The sequence below is a fragment of the Schistocerca americana genome, chromosome 2, assembly GCF_021461395.2.
Source record: "Schistocerca americana isolate TAMUIC-IGC-003095 chromosome 2, iqSchAmer2.1, whole genome shotgun sequence".
NCBI lineage: Eukaryota > Metazoa > Arthropoda > Insecta > Orthoptera > Acrididae > Schistocerca > Schistocerca americana.
This window is the reverse complement of record NC_060120.1, coordinates 413,235,007-413,261,895: the sequence shown is the minus strand read 5'-3', so window position 1 is coordinate 413,261,895 and position 26,889 is coordinate 413,235,007. Positions and strand designations below refer to the sequence as shown.

Here is a 26,889-nt window from a genome sequence, read left to right as displayed (position 1 = left end):
CGCTCTCCTGACCTCAACCCTCTTGACTTTCATTTATGGGGGCATTTGAAAGCTCTTCTCTACGCAACCCCGGTACCAAATGTAGAGACTCTTCGTGCTCGTATTGTTGACGGCTGTGATACAATACGCCATTCTCCAGGGCTGCATCAACGCATCAGGGATTCCATGCGATGGAGGGCGGATGCATGTATCCTCGCTAACGGAGGACATTTTGAACATTTCCTGTAACAAAGTGTTTGAAGTCACGCTGGTACGTTCTGTTGCTGTGTGTTTCCATTCAATGATTAATGTGATTTGAAGAGAAGTAATAAAATGAGCTCTAACATGGAAAGTAAGCGTTTCCGGACACATGTCCACATAGCATATTTTCTTTCTTTGTGTGTGAGGAATGTTTCCTGAAAGTTTGGCCGTAACTTTTTGTAACACCCTGTATATTACATGGCGCCGTCCAACTGCCGGTCAGTACATCAGCGCACCTGATGATGGCAACGTGCTCGATTGCCAAAATATTGTGTCCTGTGCACACTCATACCAGGCTGTTCACCAGAGATTTATTTCGTCTGTTCACTGTTTCTTTCTACATCTACCTCTACATCATACTCCGCAAGCCACCTTATGGTGTGTGGCGGAGGGTACTTTCGGTACCACTGTATGATCCCTCCAACCCCGTTCCACTCGTGAATTTTCTCCAAGTGGTCAATGCGCGTGATGTATGTGGGCTGAAGTAATATGTTGTCTGACTCCTCCTGAAAAGTGCTGTCCCGAAATTTCAATATTAAATCTCTCCGTGTTGCACAACGTCTCTCTTCTCTATCTCCTCTATCAGTCCTCCCTGCTAGGGATCCCACATAGATCAACGATACTCAAGAATCGGGCGAACAAGTGTCTTATAAGCCACTTCCTTCGTCGATGAGTTACATTTCCTTAAGATCCTTCCGATAAATCTGAGTCTTGTGTCTGCCTTTCCCACTATCTGTCATTCCACTTAAGGTCGCTCTGGGTAGTTACGCCTAGATATTTTATGGCAGACGCTGTCTCCAGCTGTGTGTCACCAACAGTGTAGTGTAGAGTAGTGGATTTCTTTTCCTGTATGTGCCCAATATGTTACATTCATTTACGTTCAGAGTCAACTGCCAGGCCGTTCTGCAAATTCTTACTATCTTCTGGCGTTACTACTTTGGTACAAACAACTGCATCATCTGTGAATAGCCTTAAAGAGCATCCGACGCTTTCTGCTAGGTCATTTACATGCATTGTGAACAGCAACGGCCCTGTCACACTTCCCTGTGGTACTCCGGATATTACCCTCACATCTGTCGATTAATTTCCGCTAAGAGCGACGTGTTGAGTTCTATCTGCAAGAAAATCTTGAATCCTATCGCAGGTCTGCTCCGATATTCCGTAAGCTCGTATGTTTTTCATTAAACGGCAATGCAGGACGGTGTCAAATGCTTTATTAAAATCAAGGAACACGGCATCAGCCTGAGCGCTGTTGTTCACTGCGCTGTGGATCTCATGGAGGAACAGAGCGAGCTGAGTTTCGCAGGATCTCTGTTTGCGGAATTCGTGTTGATTTTTATAGAGGGGCTGTTCATTTTCCAAGAACGTCATAATTCTTGAGCATAAAACGTGGACCATAATTCTACAACAGATTGACGGTAACTATATAGGTCTGTAATTGTGTGGACCTGTTTTACGGCCTTTCTTAAAAACGGGAACGACCTGCGCCTTTTTCCAGTCGTTAGGCACCTTACGTTGCTCAAGCGATCTACGATAAATTACTGCTAGAAGAGGAGCAAGTTCCTTCGCATAATCTTTATAGAATCTTATAGGTATCTCATCTGGTCCTAAAGCCTTTCCAATACTAAGCTATTGTATGCTTTTCAATTCCGCCACCGGTTATCTCAATATCTGCCATTTCGATGTTCGCACGACGATTGAATGGAGGGACAGTGTTACGATCTTCCGCGGTGAAACAACTTCGGAAGACCGGATTCAGTATTTCGGCCTTCTATCTGTTATCTTCCGTTTTGGGTTTGATGTGGTCACTGAGAGAATGAATAGATGATTTTGACCCACTTACTGATATTACATACCAACAAAATCTCTTAGGGTTTTTACTCAGGTCGGTTGACAACGTTTTACTTTCGAAATCGTTGAACGCTCCTCTCATTGCTCTCCTTACGCTCATTTGCTCATTTTCGCTTCTTTGAGCTTTTGTTTGTCAACTAGGTTTTTACTTCTCTTGTATTTGAGATGAAGTTTGTTTACGTAGGGCTTTTCTAATATGGCTATTAGACCATGGTGGATCTTTCCCATCCCTTAAAACCTTACTCGGAACATACTTGTCTAGGGCATTTTGAACGAAGCCTTTGAATTTTTTTCCATTTGTTCTCCACATCTTCGTCCTCATCGCCGAATATTTGATGCTGACTGCTGAGATATTCTGAAATTTGTATCCTGTCACCCTAGCTGAGCAAATATATCTTCCTACCTTTCTTATCATTCCTTGTAGGACCCGTCGTCATAGATGCTGTCACAGCCTTATGATCACTGATACCTTCCTCTACGGTAACAGATTCGATAAGTTGGTTCTCTAACTATCTGCTCAAGGTAATTTCCGGACAAGACATTCAGAACAATGCCACATGATTCCCTGTCTCTGGCACAAGTTTGGTTGCCATAGCCCTCCTAATCTGTACCTGGCACGTTCAAGTCACCCTGTATTACAGGAGCATGATCAGGAAAATTACTAATTATATGATGCAAGTTCTGTCTGAAGCGTTCTACAACTACAGGTCCTGAACCAGGTGGTTTATAAAAGCATCCGATCACCATTCTATGATAATTTCACCCAGATTAATTCGCATTCGGAATCCGTGATAACCTCGCTAGATTTTATCTAATTTCTTACTGTAATAAAAACGCCGCCACCATAGGACCTCGTTGTCATTGACTTCTAGCTTCAACCAGCTATCTGTTCCCAATACTATCTGTGAATTGTAACCTTCAATACGCGATACTAATTCTGGGACCTTTCCTTGGATGCTCCTGCAGTTTACTAAAATCATATTAATCTTTTCTATCTCTGATCTGCGAGGACCAAGATTCTCTGGGGTCACTTGGGCTGATTTAACGGGAAAATCGTGTTTGCTCCCAAGCGAGGGGTCCTCTAACCTAAAAAAGCCCCCATGTGCACACCACACGTACTCCGCTACCCCAGTAGCCACTTTCTGCGTGTACTGCACTCCTGGCCTAGGGAAACCCTACAATTCTGCACCCTAGAGCGCATATGGAGAAATTCGCATCCGATACCGTCGCAGAGCCGTCTGAGCCTCTGGTTTAGACCTTCTAATTTGCTCCATACCAGAGTACCGCGATCAACCCTGGGTACGATGCTACGAATAGAAGCTTAGCCTAAACCTCGCGCGCGTAGCTAGTTGCCTTCACCAAATCAGATAGCCGCCTAAAGGAGCCAAGGATGACCTCAGAACCCAAGCGGCAAGCATCATTCGTGCCGACTTGTGCCACTATATGCAGCTGGTTGCACCCAGTGCGCTCGATAGCCGCCGGCAGGTTCAAATGGCTCTGAGCACTATGGGACTTAACTTCTGAGGTCATCAGTCCCCTAGAACTTAGAACTACTTAAACCTAACTAACGTAAGGACATCAGACACACCCAAGCCAAAGGTAGGATTCGAACCTGCGACCGTAGCGGTCGCGCGGCTCCTGACTGTAGCGACTAGAACAGCTCGGACACACCGGACGGCGACGCCGGCAGGACCTCCTCCACATCACGGATGAGACCTCTCGGCAAACATACCGCATGCTCACGGGAATTCTTTCTCGCCTTGCCTGCTATCTCCCTGAGGGGCTCCATCACCCCCCTAACATTGGATCTCCCAATGACTACCAAACCCACCCTCTGTATTTGACTGGGCAGGAAAATCGACCTCTGGCCCAACAGGAGAAGCATATCTTGCTGACTCAGAGTTATCATCAACACTGGGAAGTACCTCGTTGCTAAGACGTAGGGAGCCAACCGCACAGCCTGCTCCGTCTTTCGCCTTCCGCCCAGTGACACGCGAAGCCACCACTGTCTGCTACCGACTGTGGAGTGAAGAGGGACCGGTCAGATGTTGCGTACCGGAAGCCACAGTGACGTCCGGGCCACCAGGGGATTCCAGTGACACCAAAGGTGTCGTCGTAGGTCTCGTCAGCACAACTTCGAGCATTAGCTAGAAGCTTGTCGACGGTAGTCAACGCAGCTTCCAGCTGTTTACTGACAGCAGCCAACTTCCTTGTATCCGTTCACAACTAGCACAGTCCCTAGCCACATGGTACTGTGTATAAAATAGATATAGGGTCTCAAATGGCGCTACTTAATTTGAAGATATACCAAAGGAGAATAAAGTTACACTGAAAATTAGTGTGCAGATTTCTTACTGAACTCTGAAACCGCAAGCTATTAAACAGAAATAAACTTCTCCACACTTAAAATTTACTCTAGGAAGCCGCCCTACACAAGGATATTCACAAGACTTACGCAAAAACAAAAACTACTATTAATTTTCTAATCACTAGTCTACACAGTAAAATACACATGTACAGTTCACTTATTTTCAGAAGGACGTGAACGAAAAACAAAGACTAAATTAATTTACAGATTATCACAAAAGTGCTGCTGCTGCTGCTATGCTCAGTTTTTCATCTCATTTTGCAGAGTTTATTCGCTAAATACATAAAATAACACGAACATACATTTCACCTTATTCAAAAGCAGAACTAAAGTACGTACACTATGTGATCAAAAGTATCCGAGATCCCCAAAAACATACGTTTTTCATATTAGGTGATTTGTGCTGCCACATAATGCCAGGTGCTCAATATCAGCGACGTCGGTAGTCATTACACATAGTGAGAGAGCAGAATGGGGCGCTCCCCGGAACTCACGGATTTCGAAAGTTGTCAGGTGATTGGGTGTCACCTCTGTCATACGTCTGTAGGCGAGATTTCCACACTCCTAAACATCCATAGGCCCACTGCTTCCGGACACGAACAGCACTAAAGCGTACAGGCCGATCTCGTCTGTTGACTGATAGAGACCGCCAAAGTCGAAGAGGGTCGTAATGTGTAATAGGCAAACATTTATCCAGAACATCGCACAGGAATTCCATACTGCATCAGGATCCACTGCAAGTATTATGACAGTATGGCGGGAGGTGAGAAAATTTGGATTTCCTGGTCGAGCGGCTTCTCATAAGCCACACATCACGCCGGTAAATGCCAAACGACGCCTCACTTGGTGTAAGGGGTGTAAACGTGGAAACAGTGGAAAAACATTGTGGGGAGTGACGAATCACGGTACACGATGTGGCGATCCGATGGCAGGGTGTGGGTATGGCGAATGCCCGGTGAAAGTCATCTGCCAGCGTGTGTAGTGCTAACGGTAAAATTCGGAGGCGGTGGTGTTATGGTGTGGTCGTGTTTTTCATGGAGGGGGCTTGCATCGTTTATTGTTTTGCGTAGCAGTATCACCGCAAAGCCCTACATTGATGTTTTAACCCTCTTCTCGCTCCCCTCTGTTGAAGAGCAATTCGTGGATGGTGACTGCATCTTTCAACACGATAGAGTACCTGTTCATAATACACTGCCTGTGGCGGAGTGGTTACACGACTAACACCCCTGTAATGGACTGGCCTGCACAGAGTCCTGACCTGAATCTTACAGAACACCTTTGGGATGTTTTGGAACGCCGACTTTGTGCCAGGCATCACCAACCGGCATTGATATCTCTCCTCAATGCTGCACTATGTGAAGAATGGGCTGCCATTCGCCAAGAAACCTTCCAGCTCTTTACTGAACGTATGCCTGCGAGAGTGGAAGCTGTCATCAAGGATAAGGGTGGGCCACACCGTATTGAATTCGAGCATTACCGATGGAGGGCACCACGAACTTGTAAGTCATTGACAGCCAAGTGTCCGGGTACTTTTGGTCACATAGTGTATTAAGACGATCTGCACATAAAGCTGGACCCATAGGGTCCGAAATTAATCGTGCAATTAAATAAAGTACGAAAGTAAATTATTTTAAAGGTGTTTTTATTCTTACTTCTTGTGTGCTGAGTAAGACATTTCATAGCTGCAAAAAAGGATAAATTTATACAAAAAAATCACATATGCGTTTCACGCCACACCCCGCTTTATTCTAAATGGTCATCTTTAGGCGAAATCGAAAATCGATCGACGGGAAGTAGAAGCGTGCAGCCGCCCAATTCAAAAATGTCTAATAGCCAGAGATGACGCTAAAAGGCACTTCCTGTACCACGACAAGCATGCTGAGTCCCTTCAGCGACCATCTGTTACAAGCATAGGCAACAGTATGTGAAAGGAACTTTACAACGCTTTGCGCAATTACTATCTGTTTTCTGTTTTTCAATGTACGTTACTCATTTATTATAACACAAAGTTATTTCACACGCTCAACATTCTAGCTGTTCAGAAGCCTAGATTCGTTCTTCTCCACACATGTTAAAGTAGTAAGCGAACTACAAAATGTTTTTAACTATTGAAAATTTTGTGTTTTCAGAAAATTTCTGTATCTTCAAAACTATGAAATACATTTAATTGAAACTGGTATGGCACAATTATAGTTGTCGATATCTGCACATTACAATTTTATTAATGTTGGTTCACGGAAACGGATAAAACTGAAATCACAATGGGGCAAATGATTTAGCCTCTCGCTACATGCCCGCATGCTGCAGCACGCAAGAGGAGGCATTGTCCAGTGTGGGAACCAGCCACCTGGGACCTCTCCATACAGCGTACATAGGGCCCCCAAACTGCCTAAAACTGAACTACATTTTACTACGCTGCAGAGGATGTGGCGGGGGGTGCAAAGCGTCCCAAGATACTATGGTCCAGGGCACCGACATTTGTAAATCCCACTCTAACGAAGGACAAATTACAGCTGCCATGTTTCCAATGAAAGTTATTTTTTTCGTCAGTCTGACTGGTTTGATAAATCCAGCCAACCTCTGTTTTCCCTGCAGGTTTACCGTTTACAGCTCCATCAAATATCACGGGAGTTATTCCTTGACGCACAGATTGTCGCACAGATGACAAAATGGTAGATATCGAAATAGACGACAGAGGGATAGAGAAACAATTAAAATCGCTCAAAAGAGGAAAGGCCGCTGGACCTGATGGGATACCAGTTCGAGTTTACACAGAGTAAGCGAAGGAACTTGCCCCCATTCTTGCAGCGGTGTACCGTAGGTCTCTAGAAGAGCGTAGCGTTCCATAGGATTGGAAAAGGGCACAGGTCATCCCCGTTTTCAAGAAGGGACGTCGAACAGGTGTGTAGAACTACATCTCTAACGTCGATCAGTTGTAGAATTTTGGAACACGTATTATGTTCGAGTATAATGACTTTTCTGGAAACTATAAATCTACTCTGTAGGAATCAGCATGGGTTTCGAAAAAGACGATCGTGTGAAACCCAGCTCGCGCTATTCGTCCATGAGACTCAGAGGGCCATAGACACGGGTTCCCAGGTAGATGCCGTGTTTCTTGGCTTCCGCAAGGCGTTCGATACAGTTCCCCACAGTCGTTTAATGAACAAAATAAGAGCATATGGACTATCAGACCAATTGTGTGATTGGATTGAAGAGTTCCTAGATGACACAACGCAGCATGTCATTCTCAATGGAGAGAAGTCTTCCGAAGTAAGAGTGATTTCAGGTGTGCCGCAGGGGAGTGTCGTAGGACCGTTGCTATTCACAATATACATAAATGACCTTGTGGATGACATCGGAAGTTCACTGAGGCTTTTTGCGGATGATGCTGTGGTATAACGAGAGGTTGTAACAATGGGAAATTGTACTGAAATGCAGGAGGATCTGCAGCGAATTGACGCATGGTGCATGGAATGGCAATTGAATCTCAATGCAGACAATTGTAATGTGCTGCGAATACATAGAAAGAAAGATCCCAAATGATTTAGCTACAATATAGCAGGTCAGCAACTGGAAGCAGTTAATTCCATAAATTATCTGGCAGTATGCATTAGGAGTGATTTAAAATGGAATGATCATATAAAGTTGATCGTCGGTAAAGCAGATGCCAGACTAAGATTCATTGGAAGAATCCTAAGGAAATGCAATCCGAAAACAAAGGAAGTAGGTTACAGTACGCTTGTTCGCCCACTGCTTGAATACTGCTCAGCAGTGTGGGATCCGTACCAGATAGGGTTGATAGAAGAGATAGAGAAGATCCAACGGAGAGCAGCGCGCTTCGTTACAGGATCATTTAGTAATCGCGAAAGCGTTACGGAGATGATAGATAAACTCCAGTGGAAGACTCTGCAGGAGAGACACTCAGTAGCTCGGTATGGGGTTTTGTTGAAGTTTCGAGAACATACCTTCACCGAAGAGTCAAGCAGTATATTGCTCCCTCCTACGTATATCTCGTGAAGAGACCATGAGGATAAAATCAGAGAGATTAGAGCCCACACAGGGGCATACCGACAATCCTTCTTTTCACGAACAATACGAGACTGGAATAGAAGGAAAAACCGATAGAGTTACTCAAGGTACCCTCCGCCACACACCGTCAGGTGGCTTGAGTAGTATGGATGTAGGTGTAGATGTAGATGTACATGTGATATCATCCTATACTCTGTTCTTGTAGAAACGTTTCCCTCTCCACCGACTCTGCGGGAAACATTTCTTGTCATTGCGCCAAATTTTTATCATCCTTCCACATCTACTTTAACATCACAAAACCTTCTCCTCTTCTTGATTTTCAAGCAGTCCAAAAATACTTCCCTACAACGCTGTACTGGAAATGCACATTCTCGGAAACTTTTTCCTCTAATTAAGACAAGAACACTTCTTTCGGCCATATGTGCCCTCTTTGCCAGTGATTTTCCGCTTTTTAGGTTCTTCTTGCTTCGCCTGTCATCTGTTATTTTGCTACCAATGGAACAGAATTCCTTAAATTTGTCTACTTCACGTTCACCGGTTTTAATTTCAAGTTTATCGCTAGTCTCATCTGTGCTTCACCTCGTTACCGTCATCTTTTTTCGGCCTACTCACAGTCCATACTGCGTGATCGTTAACTGTTAATTCCATTCAATAGATCGTGCAACTGTTCTTTACTTTCACTGAGATAGCAATGAGGTCAGGGAATCTTATTATTGATATCCTCTCAACCTAAATTTTAATCACACTCATTTCGTGGTTTTGTTGACTGTTTTGACACTCAGGAGATGTTCGTCGCAAGCCAGTACAAGGTTGAACGAGGAGAATCACCCAACACCAGATCCGCTACTGCTCGACGAAATCTGAGTACACCTGCAAGAAAATTGTCTGCACAGCTTGCAGCTTCCCCGAGAATTGCTGGTGCTGTATATTGGAGACTCAGAACAGCAGGGATGTTCGCCAGACGTCCGGCAATGTGCATCCCGGTCGCTACAGCACAGAGATTTGGTCCATGTATTGTGGAGTCGACAAAACAAAACTGGACCATGACCGAACGGAGGAATGTTTTCAAAATGATTCTCGTTGTTCATTACTCTGGAGAGAGCCTGGTAGCCGATGCAACCCCTGGAACGCCTTGGAAAGAGACTGGTTTGGTGGTGATGTAGACATGGTGTGAGAGGCGTCATGTTGCTCGGAGAAACATTGTAAACTCTGTCAGAGTACAGAGATGAGGTACTGCTACCACACGTTCGCTGTTTCAAAGGTGCTGTCCGTTCAGACTTCCTATTTGTGGACGACAGCGCCCGTCTGTATGGAGCTGATATGGTGGATCAATTTCTTGAAGGAGAAGATATGAGTCGCACTGACTGGCCAGCGAGGTCCCTGGGTCTGAATCCTAGAGAAAATACCTGGGATGCGTCAGGAAAGCGAATTGCATCACATCAGCCACCACCAAGGAGAGGATGCTTTCAGACGTCTGTACCACTCTTGGTGAGGAATGGGATCGATTACCGAGAGAGCTTTTGACCCATCTCGCACAGAGCGTACCACCTCACTATAGAGAATGCGTGACTCTTAGCAGTACCCATACCCCTATTAACAGCTTCTATTGATGTAGAACAGATTTCTCAGCTGTTTAATTTTCTTGCCAATATGTATCTTAGCTATCAGAACTTTCCAAAACATTACCTTTGAGGCACTGCTGTACGCCAAGCAGCGGCTTGCTAAGTAACCCTTCCGACATACTGATTAGGGAATGTGACCTCTTTCCGTAACTATGCTTAACTTTTGGAAACTGGTGTAGATAAATGTCTTTTAACGGAAATTATTCGAACATTCAAAAATTCAGAATTATTTAATGACAAAATATTTTTAGGTGTCATTTGATTTTTTCATAAGAAAACAGAAAACAAAGCATAAAATAAAAAGACGTTATTTACTGCTTTCTAAATATTGTTTGATGCGTTTTCAAGTTTACAGGGTGACACAGCTGCCCCTACCGAAGGGTTTTACGCAGCTCACAATACCTTCCAAAACCACACGCAAGATTTTCGTATTCCCTGCGCCCCTTAGTCCTACAGAAAACATGAAAAGGCCTTTTTTAAAAGAAATTTAAAGTAATTATATTTTGTACTGCAATAAGTTATCGCTAGAGACCATAGATTTCGAATTATTCAAGAAAAACAAACAAAAGTAACCTTATCACGTCTTTTTATTGAATAACTCGAAAACTGTAGCCTCGAGTTGAAATGTATCCCAGAGCAAAATTCAACTACATCACATTTTGTACAAAAAGACCCTGTTCTTTTTTTCTGCGGTACTGGTAGTTTGTACATAGTGACTGAGAAATTATGAAAATTTTATGTGTGGCTTTTGAAGGGGTTTGTTGGCTGCATAAAACCCATTGGGTAGGTCAGATGATTCATCATGTATATTTTCTGGTGTTCATGTATATCTTTTGATATGTTTGCTGACAGTTTTCCTAGTCTTTCATTTCTCAGGAGTGCAGCACATGACATTTGGCAAAGAATAATCATCATGAACTTTCATTCAGTCATTAATAAACACGTTTGTCATTGCTCGTTCTTACAGTTTGTTATTATACACACACCACAAAAAGTTTTGCATCACCTCGGTTCCGAGATTTCCGGAACCTGTACAGAAAATTGGAATAGAGATGAACATAAATATCATTTTTGCTCTTTTTATTGCTCATGGAAACTACACATTTCTTGTTGTACCACCATACAGAGAGACCTTCAGAGCTGGTGGTCCAGATTGGTGTACACACCGGTACCTCTAATACCCAGTACCACGTCCTCTTGCATTGATGCATGCCTGTATACATCTTGGCATACTGTCTACAAGTTCATCAACGCACTGTTGGTCCAAATTTTCCCACCCCTCAACGACGGTTCGGCGTAGATCCCTCAAAGTGGTTAGTGGGTCACGTCGTCCATAAACAGCCCTTTACAATCTGTCCCAGGCATTTTCAATAGGGTTCATGTTTGGAGAACATACTGGGCACTCTAGTCGAGCGAAGTCGTTATCCTGAAGCAAATCTTTCACAAGACGTGCACGATAGAGGTGCGAATTGTCGTCCATGAAGACGAATGCCTCGCCAATATGCTGCAAATATGGTTGCACTATTGGTCGGAGGATGGTATTAACATATCGCACAGCCGTTACGGCGCCTTCCATGACCACTAGCGGCGTACACAGGCAGCACATAATGCCACCCCAAACCATCAGGGAATCTCCACCTTGCAGCATTCGCTGGACAGTGTGTCTAAGGCGATCAGCCTGATCGGGTTGCCTCCAAACACGTCTCCGACGATTGTCTGGTTGAAGGCATATGCGACACATCGGTGAAGACAACGTGATGGCAATCCTGAGCGGTCTACGTGACATGTTGTTGGACCCATTTGTACCGCGCTGCATGGTGTCGTGGTTGCAAAGATGGACCTCGCCATGGACGTCGGGAGCGAGGTTGCGCATCATGCAGTCTATTGCACACAGTTTGAGTCGTAACACGACGTCCTGTGGCTGCACGAAAGGCATTACTCAACATATGGGCGTTGTTGTCAGGATTCAGCGAGCCAAAATCCGTAGATAGCTGTCATCCACTGCAGTAGTAGCCCTTGGACGGCCTGAGCGAGGCATGTCATCGATAGCACCTGTTTTTCTGTATCTCCTCCATATCGGAACAACATCGCTCTGGCTCACTCGGAGATCCCTGGACCCTTCCCTTGTTGAGAGACCTTCCTGGGACAAAGTAACAATGCGGACGCTATCGAACCGCTGTATTGACCGTCTAGTCATGTTTGAGCAACAGACAACAAGAGCCGTGTACCTCCTTCCTGATGGAATGACTGGAACTGATCGGCTGTCGCACCCCCCTCCCTCTAGTAGGCGCTGCTCATGAGTGGTTGTTTTCATCTTTGGGCGGAATTAGTGACATCTCTGAACAGTCAAATGGAGTGTGACTATGATACAATATCCACAGTCAACGTCTATCTTCAGGATTTCTGGGAACCGGGGTGATATACAACTCTTTTTGATGGTTGTATTTCGAACCTTCTTCTTAAAAAGGGTAGCACTTCATTATCACACTTTTACATTTTAGGTGCCAAACAGCACAGCAGACAGCTGCCAGAACACACGTAGTTTTTGTCCTGACGGATACACGGAAACGTCCTCTCGGTGCAGACGGTACTGAGTACAGGAACAAAACACCGTGAGTGCTGCAGTAGGGTTACTTGTGTAGAGTAGTCAACTGATATAAGGCAGAGCCGCGCGGGATAGCCTAGTGGTCTAGGGCACTTGTCGCGGTCCGTGCGACTCCGCCTCCTCCCCCCCCCCCCCTCCCCCATCCCCCACGGCAGAGGTTCGAGTCATCCCTAGGGCATGAGTGTGTGTGTTGTTCATAGCGTAAGTTAGGTTAGTTAGTGTGTAGGCTTAGCCACCGCTGACCTAAGTAGTTTGGCCCCTTGAGATCTTACTACAAAAGGAAAGAAAGAAAAATATAAAGTCGATCGTTCAAAATGGGCTAAATATCTCCCCAAACCAAACTAACAGTCATAGTGACCATAATGTAGCGCTCCGCGCAGCGTACCTGCGTCCGTGACGAAGTCGCCCTCGCGCTCGTGGTCGGTGAAGCCGACGTAGTAGAGATCTGCGCTGGGCTCGAGTAGGCGCAGCAGCACGGCGGCGCGCACCCACGTGTCGGGGACGGCGAGCGTCGCGTTCTCGCGCCGGCACTCCTCGGCGGCTAGCGCCCGCGGCAGGCTCCGCGCGTGCGTCTTGTAGAAGCGGCCCGCGTCCTCCTCCCACTTGTAGGTGCCCGGCACGCCCAGCGACAGCGGCCGCTCGCACAGGAACGGCGACAGGCTGTCGCACCGCGCCTCGCCCATTACCCCGTCGCTGCGCAGGATGCTGCAGTTCTCCCGCGTCTCGTTAGGCTTCAGCGTCAGACTCGCGTCCAGACTACCTATCAAATTGCAAGTATAGGTGAAGCAAAATATGCCTCATTCTACGAACGCAGGCAGCAGAGAATTCTCATAGAGTTCGTAAATCTATAGTGAAATCCCATATGACCACCATTAAGCCTCATAAGAAAAACTCCGTCCGAACAGGCCTTGAAGGCCCACCGGTACCGACCGGCCGCCGTGTTATCCTCAGCACTTAGGCGTCAATCGCGGCAATGGCCTTGCCGCAGTGGATACATCGGTTCCCGTGAGATCATCGAAGTTAAGCGCTGTTGGGCGTGGCCGGCACTTGGATGGGTGACCATCCAGCCGCCATGCGCTGTTTATCCGGGTGACTCAACCTCGTGATGCCACTTGAGGAGCTACTCGACCGAATACTGGCGGCTTCGGTCAAGAATACCATCATAACGACCGGGAGAGTGGTGTGCTGATCCCACGCCCCTCCTATCCGCATCCTCCTCTGAGGATGACAGGGCGGCGGGATGGTCCCGGTAGGCCATTCGTGGCCTGAAGACGGAGTGCATAGGCGTCACTGCTTGGGGATTCAGCACTCCGCTCTCCCGACCGTTGTCAATTTTCGTGATCGGTGCCGCTATTTCTCAGTCAAGTAGCTCCTCAATTGCCCTCACAAGGTCTGAGTGCACCCCACTTGCCAACAGCAGTTAGCAGCCACGGACAGTGACCAATCCAAGTGCCAGCCAAACCCGACAGCATGTAACTTCGGTGATCTGACGGGAACTGCTGTTACCACTGTGGCAGTGTGTCTCGAGTAATCGTAAATCCATCATAAAAATATATGGAGTAAGGAACAGCGGTACGTCGAACAGTTGCACAAATTTATACCATTAGCGATATTTCTGGACACATTATTTAGGTTACTAGTTTCAGCGCCTCAGTAGCGTCTTCTTCTTACCCCTATATGCCTACAAAAATACTTAACACGATAATGTATAAAATAATTTCAATACTACAATAAAACTCTTACGTCCAATGGGAACAAGTAAATAAATATGAACTAAAAATAATATCAACAACAGTATTTCATAGACGAAAGGTATGAGTGATTTGTAATTTGATGTATGAAGAGGACGTCCATACCTAAAACACAGATTAGAAGAGTTCTATGAATAATGAGAAGGGGGCTATTCTTGAAACATCTAATGAAAGAATAAAGATCAGGGGAGAGCTATAAGAGGAATTATTAGTAACAAATTTTAAAAACGAAATATAACGTTACTAAACAATGTCCATGACACAACTATACATATGAAGTATTGTACATTTGGTAGCCAAAGAAATGAAAGAGGATATGTAAATCCAATGCAGGAGGTAGGTAAGTGTGTGCATAAACGTACTGTTATAAGCAACAACAGTTGGTAACCATGCGTGGTTTAGAATGTCTCAAATGGCTCTAAGCACTATGGGACAACATCAGAGATCATCAGTCCCCTAGACTTAGAACTACTTAAACCTAACTAACCATCACACACATCCATGCCGTAGGCGACCACAGCAGCAGCTCGGTTCTGGACTGAAGCGCCTAGAACCGCTCGGCCGGCGTGGTTTAAAAAATGGAAGGATAATCTTCATGAACCATTTGTCGATATAGATTGAAGAAACGTATCATAAACATAAACTATGTTTAATTTTCATATCATTACTGCCCCGACGTCTTAATCTAACTAGGCAACACTTCTGTATTACGGCTGCAAACTGACACTTCCTATTGAAATATACTGCTGCTGTTTTTCCTATGAGTTGCATTTTACTCTTCAGAAATTTTTGGGCTCCTCCCAGTACCTGGTACGATACATTAAGTAAAGGAGTGAGGAACAACGGCCGATCGCACTGTTGCAGAAATAAATACCATTGGCCGTATTTTTGGAAACTTTATTTATGCTACTAATTTCATCGCCTCAGTAGCGTCTGCAGACCCGTATATGCTACCTCGTATCGATGGAGTGTTCTTGCAACTGAATGGCCGCTGTCTCTTACACCAACTTTAGATGTTTTCACCCCACATTTCACGTGTACGTGCCTACAATTCGCGTAAGATAACATACGGAGGCATGAAGGCAGTCGTCTTTCCCTCGATCTGTTGGCGAGCGGAACACGAAAGGAAAGGAAATCATCAGTACTGGTACTGGGTACCGTCCGCGACGCACTGTACGGTGGCTTCCGGTATGTATGTAGATGTAGACGCACATGTACATGTATGTGTACCAACTTGTATGGCTTTTCACGATGTTTTTGTGTATGACATGATCCAATCCCATCTTCTTTTCAACCTAAGAAATAATTCATTTCGTTGCTAGATACACATTACACACATTCCTACCTCAAGTTGCTTTACATTGTGATATTGTCATTTTCTACTACTACTATTCATATCTTTATCATACACTCTAACTCTTTTACACTATCCCTATTACACCTTCTTTATGAAATTTACTACTTTTGACTTCTTATTAAATGTGTTTCGTATTTTCGATGTTGAATATTAGGTTTGCTACATATCATTACGCTCCATAGTTGCCTTAATAGACCTGATGCACACATACATTACGTATATGAACTGCTATTGTTCATATTAGTTTTAGTTCATAATTATTTACTTCTGTCTGTTTGATGTAGCAGATTTATTGCATTATTGGGCTTATTTTATACTATATTTTTTAAAGTATTGTTAGTAACCATACGTGGACCTGAAGAAGACGCTACTGAGTCACTGAAACTGGTAGCCGAAATAAAGTTTCCAAGAGTAACGGCTGATGGTATATATCACTACGACATTACCCCTCCAATATCTTAGTTTGTCGTCTCAATTAACAATATGCTGAACAAATTGTATAGCCGCTGTGAGGAATATGGAATAAGGATAAATGTGGAGATGACTGAGGCGATGATTTTTACAAAGTAGTTGGGGAAGCTAAAAGCGATGATCTGTAATGAGTTACTGAAACATGTTGATAAATTCATGTAACTTGAATGTAAAAAGGCACTAAAATGACAAGTAATCAAGAATTAATAACAGAAATAGCCGTCGCAGCACAGTCTGCCTCCATAGCTGAGCGGCTCGAGGTCTAAAAGTCAGCAGCAGCAGGGAGAACGGCCTGCTAACTCCATGTTCCTCCATACCGCGTACGTAGGATGCCGTTTGGCGGAGGATGACTCTGCGACATCGCACGATCTACAGGGCCTGATCGCGGAATTTAGTTTTAGCTGCTGCAAAAGAAATGTTTTACAGAAGGAGTGGTATGTTCTAGGGTCCAGTCAATAACTAATAATCGAAAAGATCAGTGAAATGTCTTGTCTGGAATGTTGCCCTCTATGGTGCTAAAATTTGGACACTGCATCGGAGAGGGCAGATACGCTTAGAAATTTTTGAGTCGTGGATCTGGAAAGGAATAGCAGGTGTGAAATGGACTGTTAAAGTAAAGGACGAGGATATGTCACAAACGTTGTGTAAGGAAAGACAAACACTGCAAACAACGAAGAGAAGGGAACAATTGACTAGAATGGATGCACTAGATAGATACACTAGAAGGGATCGTGACAAGGAAGTCGAGGAAGACCTCGATACCAGTTCATTTACATCAGGATGAATGCATCATATGCAGGAAAGAAGAGTATGGAGGAACTTCAGAAGGAACTGAGGATGTTGAACCGCTAGTGATAGACCTCCTCTCAGAGAGAGAAAGAGATTGGGAAGCTTGGAGACGTTGAGGTTTGCTTTCTGATGTGATAATAAAACAAAGTTTTTGTCTTTGGTAAGGATAGAAGCTGAATTAATGAATCAAAATTTGTGACAAAACGGGGACTTGAACCCAGGTCTCCTGCTTGCTAGGTAGATGTGCTATCCACTACAGCCCCTGGCAGAGTGGTTACCAAAGCTGCATGGCTGGTGTAGTAGACAGATGATCTGCTTTAGAGAGAGGGATACCTGTATTCAAGTTCTGGCCTTGCCACAAGTTTTAATTCAATACTTTAGCTTTATCTTTTCGAAGATAAAGATGAGAATCAGTATGTCCCCAGGAAAATGTAATTATATGAAAGTTTCCATCAAACAAGGATTCTTCCACCACGACATGTATTTTGCACAATAGTCATTTGTTTTGACCATGTCTTTTTTAAGTCATTACCTATAATACGGAGAAAGCTACTTTTCCAACGAAATTTACACGAAACAGTGTATTCCTTAATCGGTCCCCAACTTCTTTGTTATTGTAAAGGGTGCCTTCTATCTTTGCACTAGTTTCATCTGCTGTTTGATTTACTCTATATTTTGATCCAAAAAAATGGTTCAAATGGCTCTGAGCACTATGGGACTCAACTGCTGAGGTCATTAGTCCCCTAGAACTTAGAACTAGTTAAACCTAACTAACCTAAGGACATCACAAACATCCATGCCCGAGGCAGGATTCGAACCTGCGACCGTAGCGGTCTTGCGGTTCCAGACTGCAGCGCCTTTAACCGCACGGCCACTTCGGCCGGCATTTTGATCCAAATAAAACCCAAAACAATACATAGCTGCGATTCATGAAGTAGGCCGTAAATTGTTTAACTTTGTGTATATAAAGAGATAATAATTTAAACTAGAATAAACCTTCTAGAATGAAATTTTTACTATGCGGCGAAGTATGCGCTGCTATGAATCTTTCTGGCAGATTAAAACTGTGTGCTGGGCCGAGACTCGAACTCGGAGACTTTTGACGTTGGCGGGCAACTTTTCTACTACTAAGCTACCGCAGTACTACTCTCAATCCGTCCTCACAGCTTTACCTCCGCATCACCTCCTCTTCTATCTTCCAAACTTCACAGATCTCCTCCTGAGAAACTTGCAGAACACCTGCAAGTTTCGCAGCAGAACTTCCATGAAATCGTTAATCATGCATGGGTAGCTCACTCGGTGGTAGGTCCGCGGTGTGGACGGTGCTCAGCAGTCCAAGCTGCTGCGCACGGGTGGTGTTTGTTTACTATCGCGTCACTGCCCTTCCAAGCCGAACAAACTATCATGGCCAACTCTTACAAGGAGAACACTCGTAAGTTCACCTTTCCGAATGCATACGCATAACCCAAAGCACCGGCCTTCCAGCACATCTTACGTGATGATGCCAAGATGCCCTGCGACGGATCGCTGGCATTCAGCTATCAATCGTCACCAACGTCATTTATGATAAGATGGTCTCCGACACTACTTGCAACGATATTATCCAACGGAGGCGACAGTGACTCAAATTTCCACACTCCGACGGCAACATCGGGCCATTAGAAGTCGACAACTCCGAACTTTGTAGAAAAAATCTACATGAATGAATTCTAATTTCAGCACATTAATCTGTCAAAACAGTAATTAATTAATATAAATCAATAATATAAAACATTTTAACCAACCTTCGAACCATCCGTGTTTTCGATCTGACTTTCGACGTACGGGAAGACGAAGTCATCGTGGCGTTAAGCCCGTATACGAAAGTTTACAATTATTTAGCCGAAACTTGGGCACAATTCACAATGTACCCGGTGCACAGCGGTGTGAGACAGGTCCGAATAGACCTCAAAAGTCATGTCCCATCATACATTTTTGTAGGTGGATGCCAAGCAGTGGTGATTTATTATGGACAACACCAAACATGTTCTGATTGTGACTAAGAAGGTCATGTGCGTAATGAATACCTGCAACGCCGTATCACACGACTGCAGCACGATGACACAAACACCGACCGAACCGCAACCGCTTTCTCCATTCACATACACGGCGGCACTGCACGTTCAGCCCTCACAAGACTCGGCGGCATGGCACGCCAAGCCCTCGCAAGACGCAGTTCATTACCATCTCCCGACGTCACCGATGTGGATGAGCGGACTTGGCCAGCATCGCCACCTCTCGCCTGTGTTGAAACTGGCTGACCGTTTTCATGAACAGAGCATGGGGATTTCCCGTCTCCACCCGAATCGGAAATGGGATGTGCTCGTACGCTAAGCCAACACTAAAATTGGGGGTCTTCCCATGGCTACCCCAGCGAGCAATATGGACTGCCATTATCCTCCACGACAACCTTCATAAGCTATGAGTATACCGGCAGCACGGATCTCCCTCTGGGCACACCGAATAGCTACTTTCAACACCGGTAAACTTGATTGCTCTGCAACTTGACACGAGTAGCAGACGTTGACGTCGCCCACTTAAAAGAACTGCGGATGGCGACTTGGTCCAGGTCTTATGGATATGAGACGTACTAGAAGGGATAGCAGTTTCCAATTTATCTACCAACGGAACGAGGGGTGGCCCTGAAAGCTGAAGGAACCATAAACATTAATCTAAACACATCATCGGGCACAGATAAACGGAGGTACAAGTCCAACTTCTATGCAGAAGGCATCACGCCTTTATTTCTCGGAAATTATGATCACCTCACCTTAGGCAAAGATTTGAACTGCGTTCTCGAGAAGCAGACCAGTACCGACATTTCACCACACTCCCGAAACTCTGCTTCTTGGTCAGCCGCCTTTGACTCGTCGGCACTTGGAGAGCGGTATGCGGCGACCACTAGGGGAATACACGCATCATGCATCATAAGCCACACGATCATATATATATATACACTCCTGGAAATGGAAAAAAGATCACATTGACACCGGTGTGTCAGACCCACCATACTTGCTCCGGACACTGCGAGAGGGCTGTACAAGCAATGATCACACGCACGGCACACGGACACACCAGGAACCGCGGTGTTGGCCGTCGAATGGCGCTTGCTGCGCAGCATTTGTGCACCGCCGCCGTCAGTGTCAGCCAGTTTGCCGTGGCATACGGAGCTCCATCGCAGTCTTTAACACTGGTAGCATGCCGCGACAGCGTGGACGTGAACCGTATGTGCAGTTGACGGACTTTGAGCAAGGGCGTATAATGGGCATGCGGGAGGCCGGGTGGACGTACCGCCGAATTGCTCAACACGTGGGGCGTGAGGCCTCCACAGTACATCGATGTTGTCGCCAGTGGTCGGCGGAAGGTGCACGTGCCCGTCGACCTGGGACCGGACCGCAGCGACGCACGGATGCACGCCAAGACCGTAGGATCCTACGCAGTGCCGTAGGGGACCGCACCGCCACTTCCCAGCAAATTAGGGACACTGTTGCTCCTGGGGTATCGGCGAGGACCATTCGCAACCGTCTCCATGAAGCTGGGCTACGGTCCCGCACACCGTTAGGCCGTCTTCCGCTCACGCCCCAACATCGTGCAGCCCGCCTCCAGTGGTGTCGCGACAGGCGTGAATGGAGGGACGAATGGAGACGTGTCGTCTTCAGCGATGAGAGTCGCTTCTGCCTTGGTGCCAATGATGGTCGTATGCGTGTTTGGCGCCGTGCAGGTGAGCGCCACAATCAGGACTGCATACGACCGAGGCACACAGGGCCAACACCCGGCATCATGGTGTGGGGAGCGATCTCCTACACTGGCCGTACACTACTGGTGATCGTCGAGGGGACACTGAATAGTGCACGGTACATCCAAACCGTCATCGAACCCATCTTCTACCATTCCTAGACCGGCAAGGGAACTTGCTGTTCCAACAGGACAATGCACGTCCGCATGTATCCCGTGCCACCCAACGTGCTCTAGAAGGTGTAAGTCAACTACCCTGGCCAGCAAGATCTCCGGATCTGTCCCCCATTGAGCATGCTTGGGACTGGATGAAGCGTCGTCTCACGCGGTCTGCACGTCCAGCACGAACGCTGGTCCAACTGAGGCGCCAGGTGGAAATGGCATGGCAAGCCGATCCACAGGACTACATCCAGCATCTCTACGATCGTCTCCATGGGAGAATAGCAGCCTGCATTGCTGCGAAAGGTGGATATACACTGTACTAGTGCCGACATTGTGCATGCTCTGTTGCCTGTGTCTATGTGCCTGTGGTTCTGTCAGTGTGATCATGTGATGTATCTGACCCCAGGAATGTGTCAATAAAGTTTCCCCTTCCTGGGACAATGAATTCACGGTGTTCTTATTTCAATTTCCAGGAGTATATATATATATATATATATATATATATATATATATATATATATATATCGCTATCGCTGATGCTCTGCGTGTTAGAGAATGGGCGATATATATATATATTGGAGCGTGTGGATCTTTTTGACACACAACGTTTGCTATCTGCGTTTACGGATCTTGACATCTACATCTGTACCATCAGCTTTCGCAGACAATGTACACTGAGGGAAAAAAGTCGCAACACCAAAAAATAATTAATGTAGAATAATGAAATTTCGGGAATACATTTTTCTATTTTACATTTTTAAGTGATTAACATTGCAGGTTGTTAATGTAAGCACGAGATAAGCCACTGAAAACGTGAAATGCTGGTACATTAATAACCGGTGTAACCGGCAGAAAGTTAAATGCGAGCATGAAAACGTGCAAGCATTGTGTTGTACAGTCTCTCTATGCCCATTTTTTCAGAGGTGGTTGCGGCACTCGGCTGTTCGATACAGAATGTCTAATCAAACACCTTACAGCCGTATTGTTTCTAAACTTATTTCATTTGGCTACCAATTTCGGCGATTTACTACGTCATCTTCAGGCTCCTGACCGACGTGTCGGAAGATTCCACCACGGTTCTGGTCAAAACGGGGGCCAGCATTCGAATACTGGTATCTGTAGATTTCTGCTTGCTACAGCGATCACTTCAACCATCATCTGCCGGCAAATCACCGAAACTGACAGCCAAATAAAATAAGTTTCGAAATTAGAGGGCTGAAAGGTGTTTGGTTTGATATCGTTGTGTTGTATAGATGCCGTATGTCAGTTTGTGGGATGGAGTTCCATTTCTGTTGCACTTGGACGCCCATACAGGAACGGTTAATGCTCGCTCTCGATAACTCTGGCGTTATCATCCGACGATGTCCCATATGTGCTGTACTGGACACATCTGGTGATCTAGCTGGCCAAGGCAACATGTCACGCTCTGTAGAGCATGTTGGGTTACAACAGCGGTAAGCGGGAGAGCGTTATCTTGTTGAGAAACACCCCCTGGAATGATAGTCATGAGTGGCAGCAGTACAGGTCGAATCACCAGGCTGGCGTATAAAATTTGCGGTCAGGGTGCTTCGGATAGTAACGAAAGTGTTCCCGCTCTCCTATGAAATCGCATCCCAGATCATAACTCCAGATGTGTCTAGCACGCGGACAGGTTGTTACCAGGGCCTCCAATGTCGTTCTAAGCAACACGCGGCCATCACTGGTACTGAGACAGAGTCAGCTTTCAGCAGGAAACACAACACACCTTCATCCCGCTCTTTAATACGCTCTCGGTTGACACTACTGAAGAAACAAATGTGGGTCAATGGAAAGCACACGACAGGGAGTGTGGCCTAGAGCTGTTCTTGAAGTAGAGGCTTTCAAACAGTTCGGTGTGTCACTGCGGCGCCAACTGCTCCTCGCATTGCTGCTGCAGATGCAGTACGGTGCACAGAGACAAATGTGTGTTACACGACTTCTCTCCCTCTTGGTTGTGCCACGTGGACGACTGGAGTCGATCTTCCTGTAAGCGTACCTTCCCGTGACCACCGCTGCCAGCAATCATGTACAGCGGGTTCATTCCTGCAAAGCCTTTTTGCAAGATCGCAGTCTAATTCTGCGTAGCCCTATTACAAGACCGCTTTCAAATTCAGTGACGTGTTGATAGCGACGTCTTTCTCAAAGGTGTTCTTGACTAACAACGACTCACCACAGCCGGCCGAAGTGGCCGTGCGGTTAAAGGCGCTGCAGTCTGGAACCGCAAGACCGCTACGGTCGCAGGTTCGAATCCTGCCTCGGGCATGGATGTTTGTGATGTCCTTAGGTTAGTTAGGTTTAACTAGTTCTAAGTTCTAGGGGACTAATGACCTCAGCAGTTGAGTCCCATAGTGCTCAGAGCCATTTGAACCATTTTGACTCACCACATCCGATCTCTAAGGTGACTGACGCTTCCGACCATTACAGCGTGTATTTAAAGCGAACCTGATCTGCATCCTCGTAGTGGCGCTACAAGAGCCATTCTTATGCGAACGGCGTGACGTTTCGTTTAAGTCGCACAACTCCTTCTTGGTGCTGCGATTTTTTCCCGTCCTTGTATAGGGCTTAATGCTCGATCCTGTAAACTCAACAAAGTTCTGTTATGAGAAGCCGAATTTCAACAGCAGATTACGGCCACGTGACAGCTTTGTGTTAAACGCATCATGCGATACAGGACCACACTGCAGTCGTGGATACTGTGCGCCAAACCGGCCACCCGCTGCATCCTGGCACATTACGGTAAAGTCAAAGCCAGGTAGAATCAACAAACAACAACAAAAATGGTTCAAATGGCTCAGAGCACTATCGGACTTAACTGCTGAGGTCATCAGTCCCCTAGAACTTAGAACTACTTAAACCTAACTAACCTAAGGACATCACACGCATCCATGCCCGAGGCAGGATTCGAAACTGCGACAGTAGCGGTCGCGCGGTTCCAGACTGTAGCGCCTAGAACCTCTCGGCCACTCCGGCCGGCACCAAACAACAGATTTTTACCGTAGCGCTCTAGGCAATCTCACAGACCTTCGCCCGTCACCAGATCGTCCAAAAGAAGCTCAATGAATCAAAGCAAAAATTTTAACCTTGACCAGGGGCCACTTGGAGGGAGCCACTATACGAGCGTGCATCCAAGACAGGATTAGCGGTGAATGCATCATATAGTTCAAAATTTTCGATGAAGTCGACAGGCCTTAATGTCAGCCTTAGAAATACCTGACGGACGATGGGTGACATCGCAAGCTCCTATCAACGATGCCTTCACAACGCACTACACATTCCTCCATCAAGATACACCGGCCGATCCGGTGGCTATTGCCAAAGTTCGCCAGGGGATCCACGACCGCAATCCTCATCACCGCAGAAGTGACTACTGACGAGTCCTTGCAGCTGTGGCAAAGGATAGCGAAATCGGTCGACTGGCCCGGATGGCTTACCAATCGGGTTTTACACAACCTCAACATCTGATGTTCCTGCGATGGAGGGACATGTACCTGGAACAATGGTCCGGCATGGTGCTCCCGCCACCAGTGTTCATGGAAGGCTTAATTTCACCAGCCACGAAACGCGAGGCAGATCACATTACTTCAAGATCTTCACGCGCCTTCTAGCTGTGCGACTCAAACATGCGTTATAACTAATTGTGTCCCATGAACTAACATCCTTAGGTTGCGATAACAACATCCATACTGCCATTAATGAATATCGAGATATGATCGTCGTTGCAACACACCCGACTGTGAGGCGTTTTAATCTCCACCGTCTTCAACAAAGCGTTCGACTGTGTCAGCCATGCATTACTCAACGCAGCTATGGATCTGATGGCAAATCCCCCACAGTTCATGCAGGCGATCATGTGCCTCTTTCGAGGGACGATGTTCAGGCTTCTCATCAGCGAAAGACTCACAGAATCTACACTGAGCCGGCCGCGGTGGTCTAGCGGTTCTAGGCGCTCAGTCCGGAGCCGCACGACCGCTACGGTCGCAGGTTCGAATCCTGCCTCGGGCATGGATGTGTGTGATGTCCTTAGGTTAGTTAGGTTTAAGTAGTTCTAAGTTCTAGGGGACTGATGACCACAGATGTTAAGTCCCATAGTGCTCAGAGCCAATCTACACTGATCAAACGCCCAGTACAGCAGGGTTTTCTGGTATTGACCATGGTTGACGGCACCGCGATGGAAACACTTATCTGCAGACTACGGCGATACTTGACTGGGAGCACGGTTCCCGCTGTCGCGCGTATGCAGAGGACTTGGCTCTTGTCGTACGTTCAGCGGACGATAAGCAAGCCACGATGCAATGGCTTACCCACTACAGCACACGGGCAGGGAGCGCTACCAACGTCGCAAAATGAGGCGCCATGAAGATCGGCCAATGCATTCCCACAGATAGCGTACCTCCCTGTCATCTGGTAGACACCCTCCGTTGTCCCGGGTTGGTGTACGTGCGAGACATTCGCCGTACCTCGTCAATGAACTTTCGGGCGAACATACAGAGCCATCTGCTAAGCCCGCTGAATACTTGACAGAGGGTCACTTTTCCCAACACATATCTGGCAGTCTGGATACCCCATATCAAACAGATTCTGCCCATCACTGCGACAATGGTAGACAGACTGTAGGCAGATATCGGGTATTTTATACGTTCCAGACACATCTTCAAAGTCCAGTTTGATGCTCACTTTATCGAAGCGGGATGTTGGCCTAGTTCTGTTTAAGGTTAAGAGTTAGGACATCGGCACTTTACACCAATACCATGGTCCGGTTGTGAAAAATCCAGAATAATAGTTTCACTGGAATGTTGACCGTTGATTTCGCACCTATTTTGAAACGCCTACTGACGCTATTGGCTTACATCCCACCAGTTTCACACGTCGGCCGTTTCTATCTGTTAAACAGCTGCAAATGCGCCGAGCTCACTACGACCAGGAAGGCGACCAATCGTGACATCTACCATCCCCGCCCCACAACCCCTTTGAAGCACGTCACCAGCAGTTCGGAAAACAATCCATTAACTATATTACAACACTCCACTAACGCCACCACGGCCTGGTACCTTCTCGTCAAGACAATTATACTCTAAGGCAGAAACTGCACCGCATTGTGCTGGTACACTCACCATTGTGCCTCAAGTGCAACGCCGAAAACACGAATTTACGCATTTTCGAGTGTGAGGAACCAGCGGCCTCTGGACCTTTGTACAGAAGATGTTGGCTGTCTGTCTCCAAGTATCCCCACATAACATTTCTCCAACCACGCCTCTCTATCCTGACGCGGCTTATCTCCCATCATTTAAGTGGTACGCCGTCACATGGATTACTGGCATGCCTATCAACTACCGCTTCAGTGACGACACCGTCAATCCAGCAGACTTCTGGACACATTTCCAAGTACAACATCACAACCTGCGCCGACATCGACGCTATCGGGACACTGTGGCGAACTGTTCACAGAATACTTTTGTCAACCAGCCCAGGAGCTGGAATCTCGAAGAACACTGCAACCAAGACAAAACGACGCCTCTCCCATTCGTCTACCGACAGAACGGACATCTTTCTGACAGCGAGACACCATGGAACATGGCACTGTAAGTCTTCTTAATATACTTAACTTTCCCGTCCCTTTTTTTCCTCTTCTTTTTCTAAACACTTTCCCTTATACATGTTTTTGCATCCGTGGCCTTACTGGTTTTTCTTCTTCAAGTACACTGCCATCGTAGCCATTTAATAATCACATAAAAAATCAAAAAACTAAATTCTGCTTTCCTACACATCCCAGAGTCATCTGCCCCCGGTAACTGAGTGGTCAGCGCGACAGAATGTCAATTCCAAGGGCCCGGGTTCGATTCGCGACTGGGTCG

At 46.2% G+C, this 26,889-nt stretch overlaps 1 protein-coding gene across 2 annotated transcripts in view; it reads right to left on the bottom strand.

Annotated features, from left to right (window-relative positions):
- The window catches only part of LOC124595697, a 74,062-nt gene that overhangs the window by 7,061 nt on the left and 40,112 nt on the right, over positions 1-26,889 (bottom strand). For both annotated transcript variants that reach the window (XM_047134555.1, XM_047134556.1), the window contains one exon: positions 13,101-13,475. In XM_047134555.1, the coding sequence (XP_046990511.1) occupies positions 13,101-13,475 (375 nt within the window). The remainder of the gene's footprint in view (positions 1-13,100; positions 13,476-26,889) is intronic.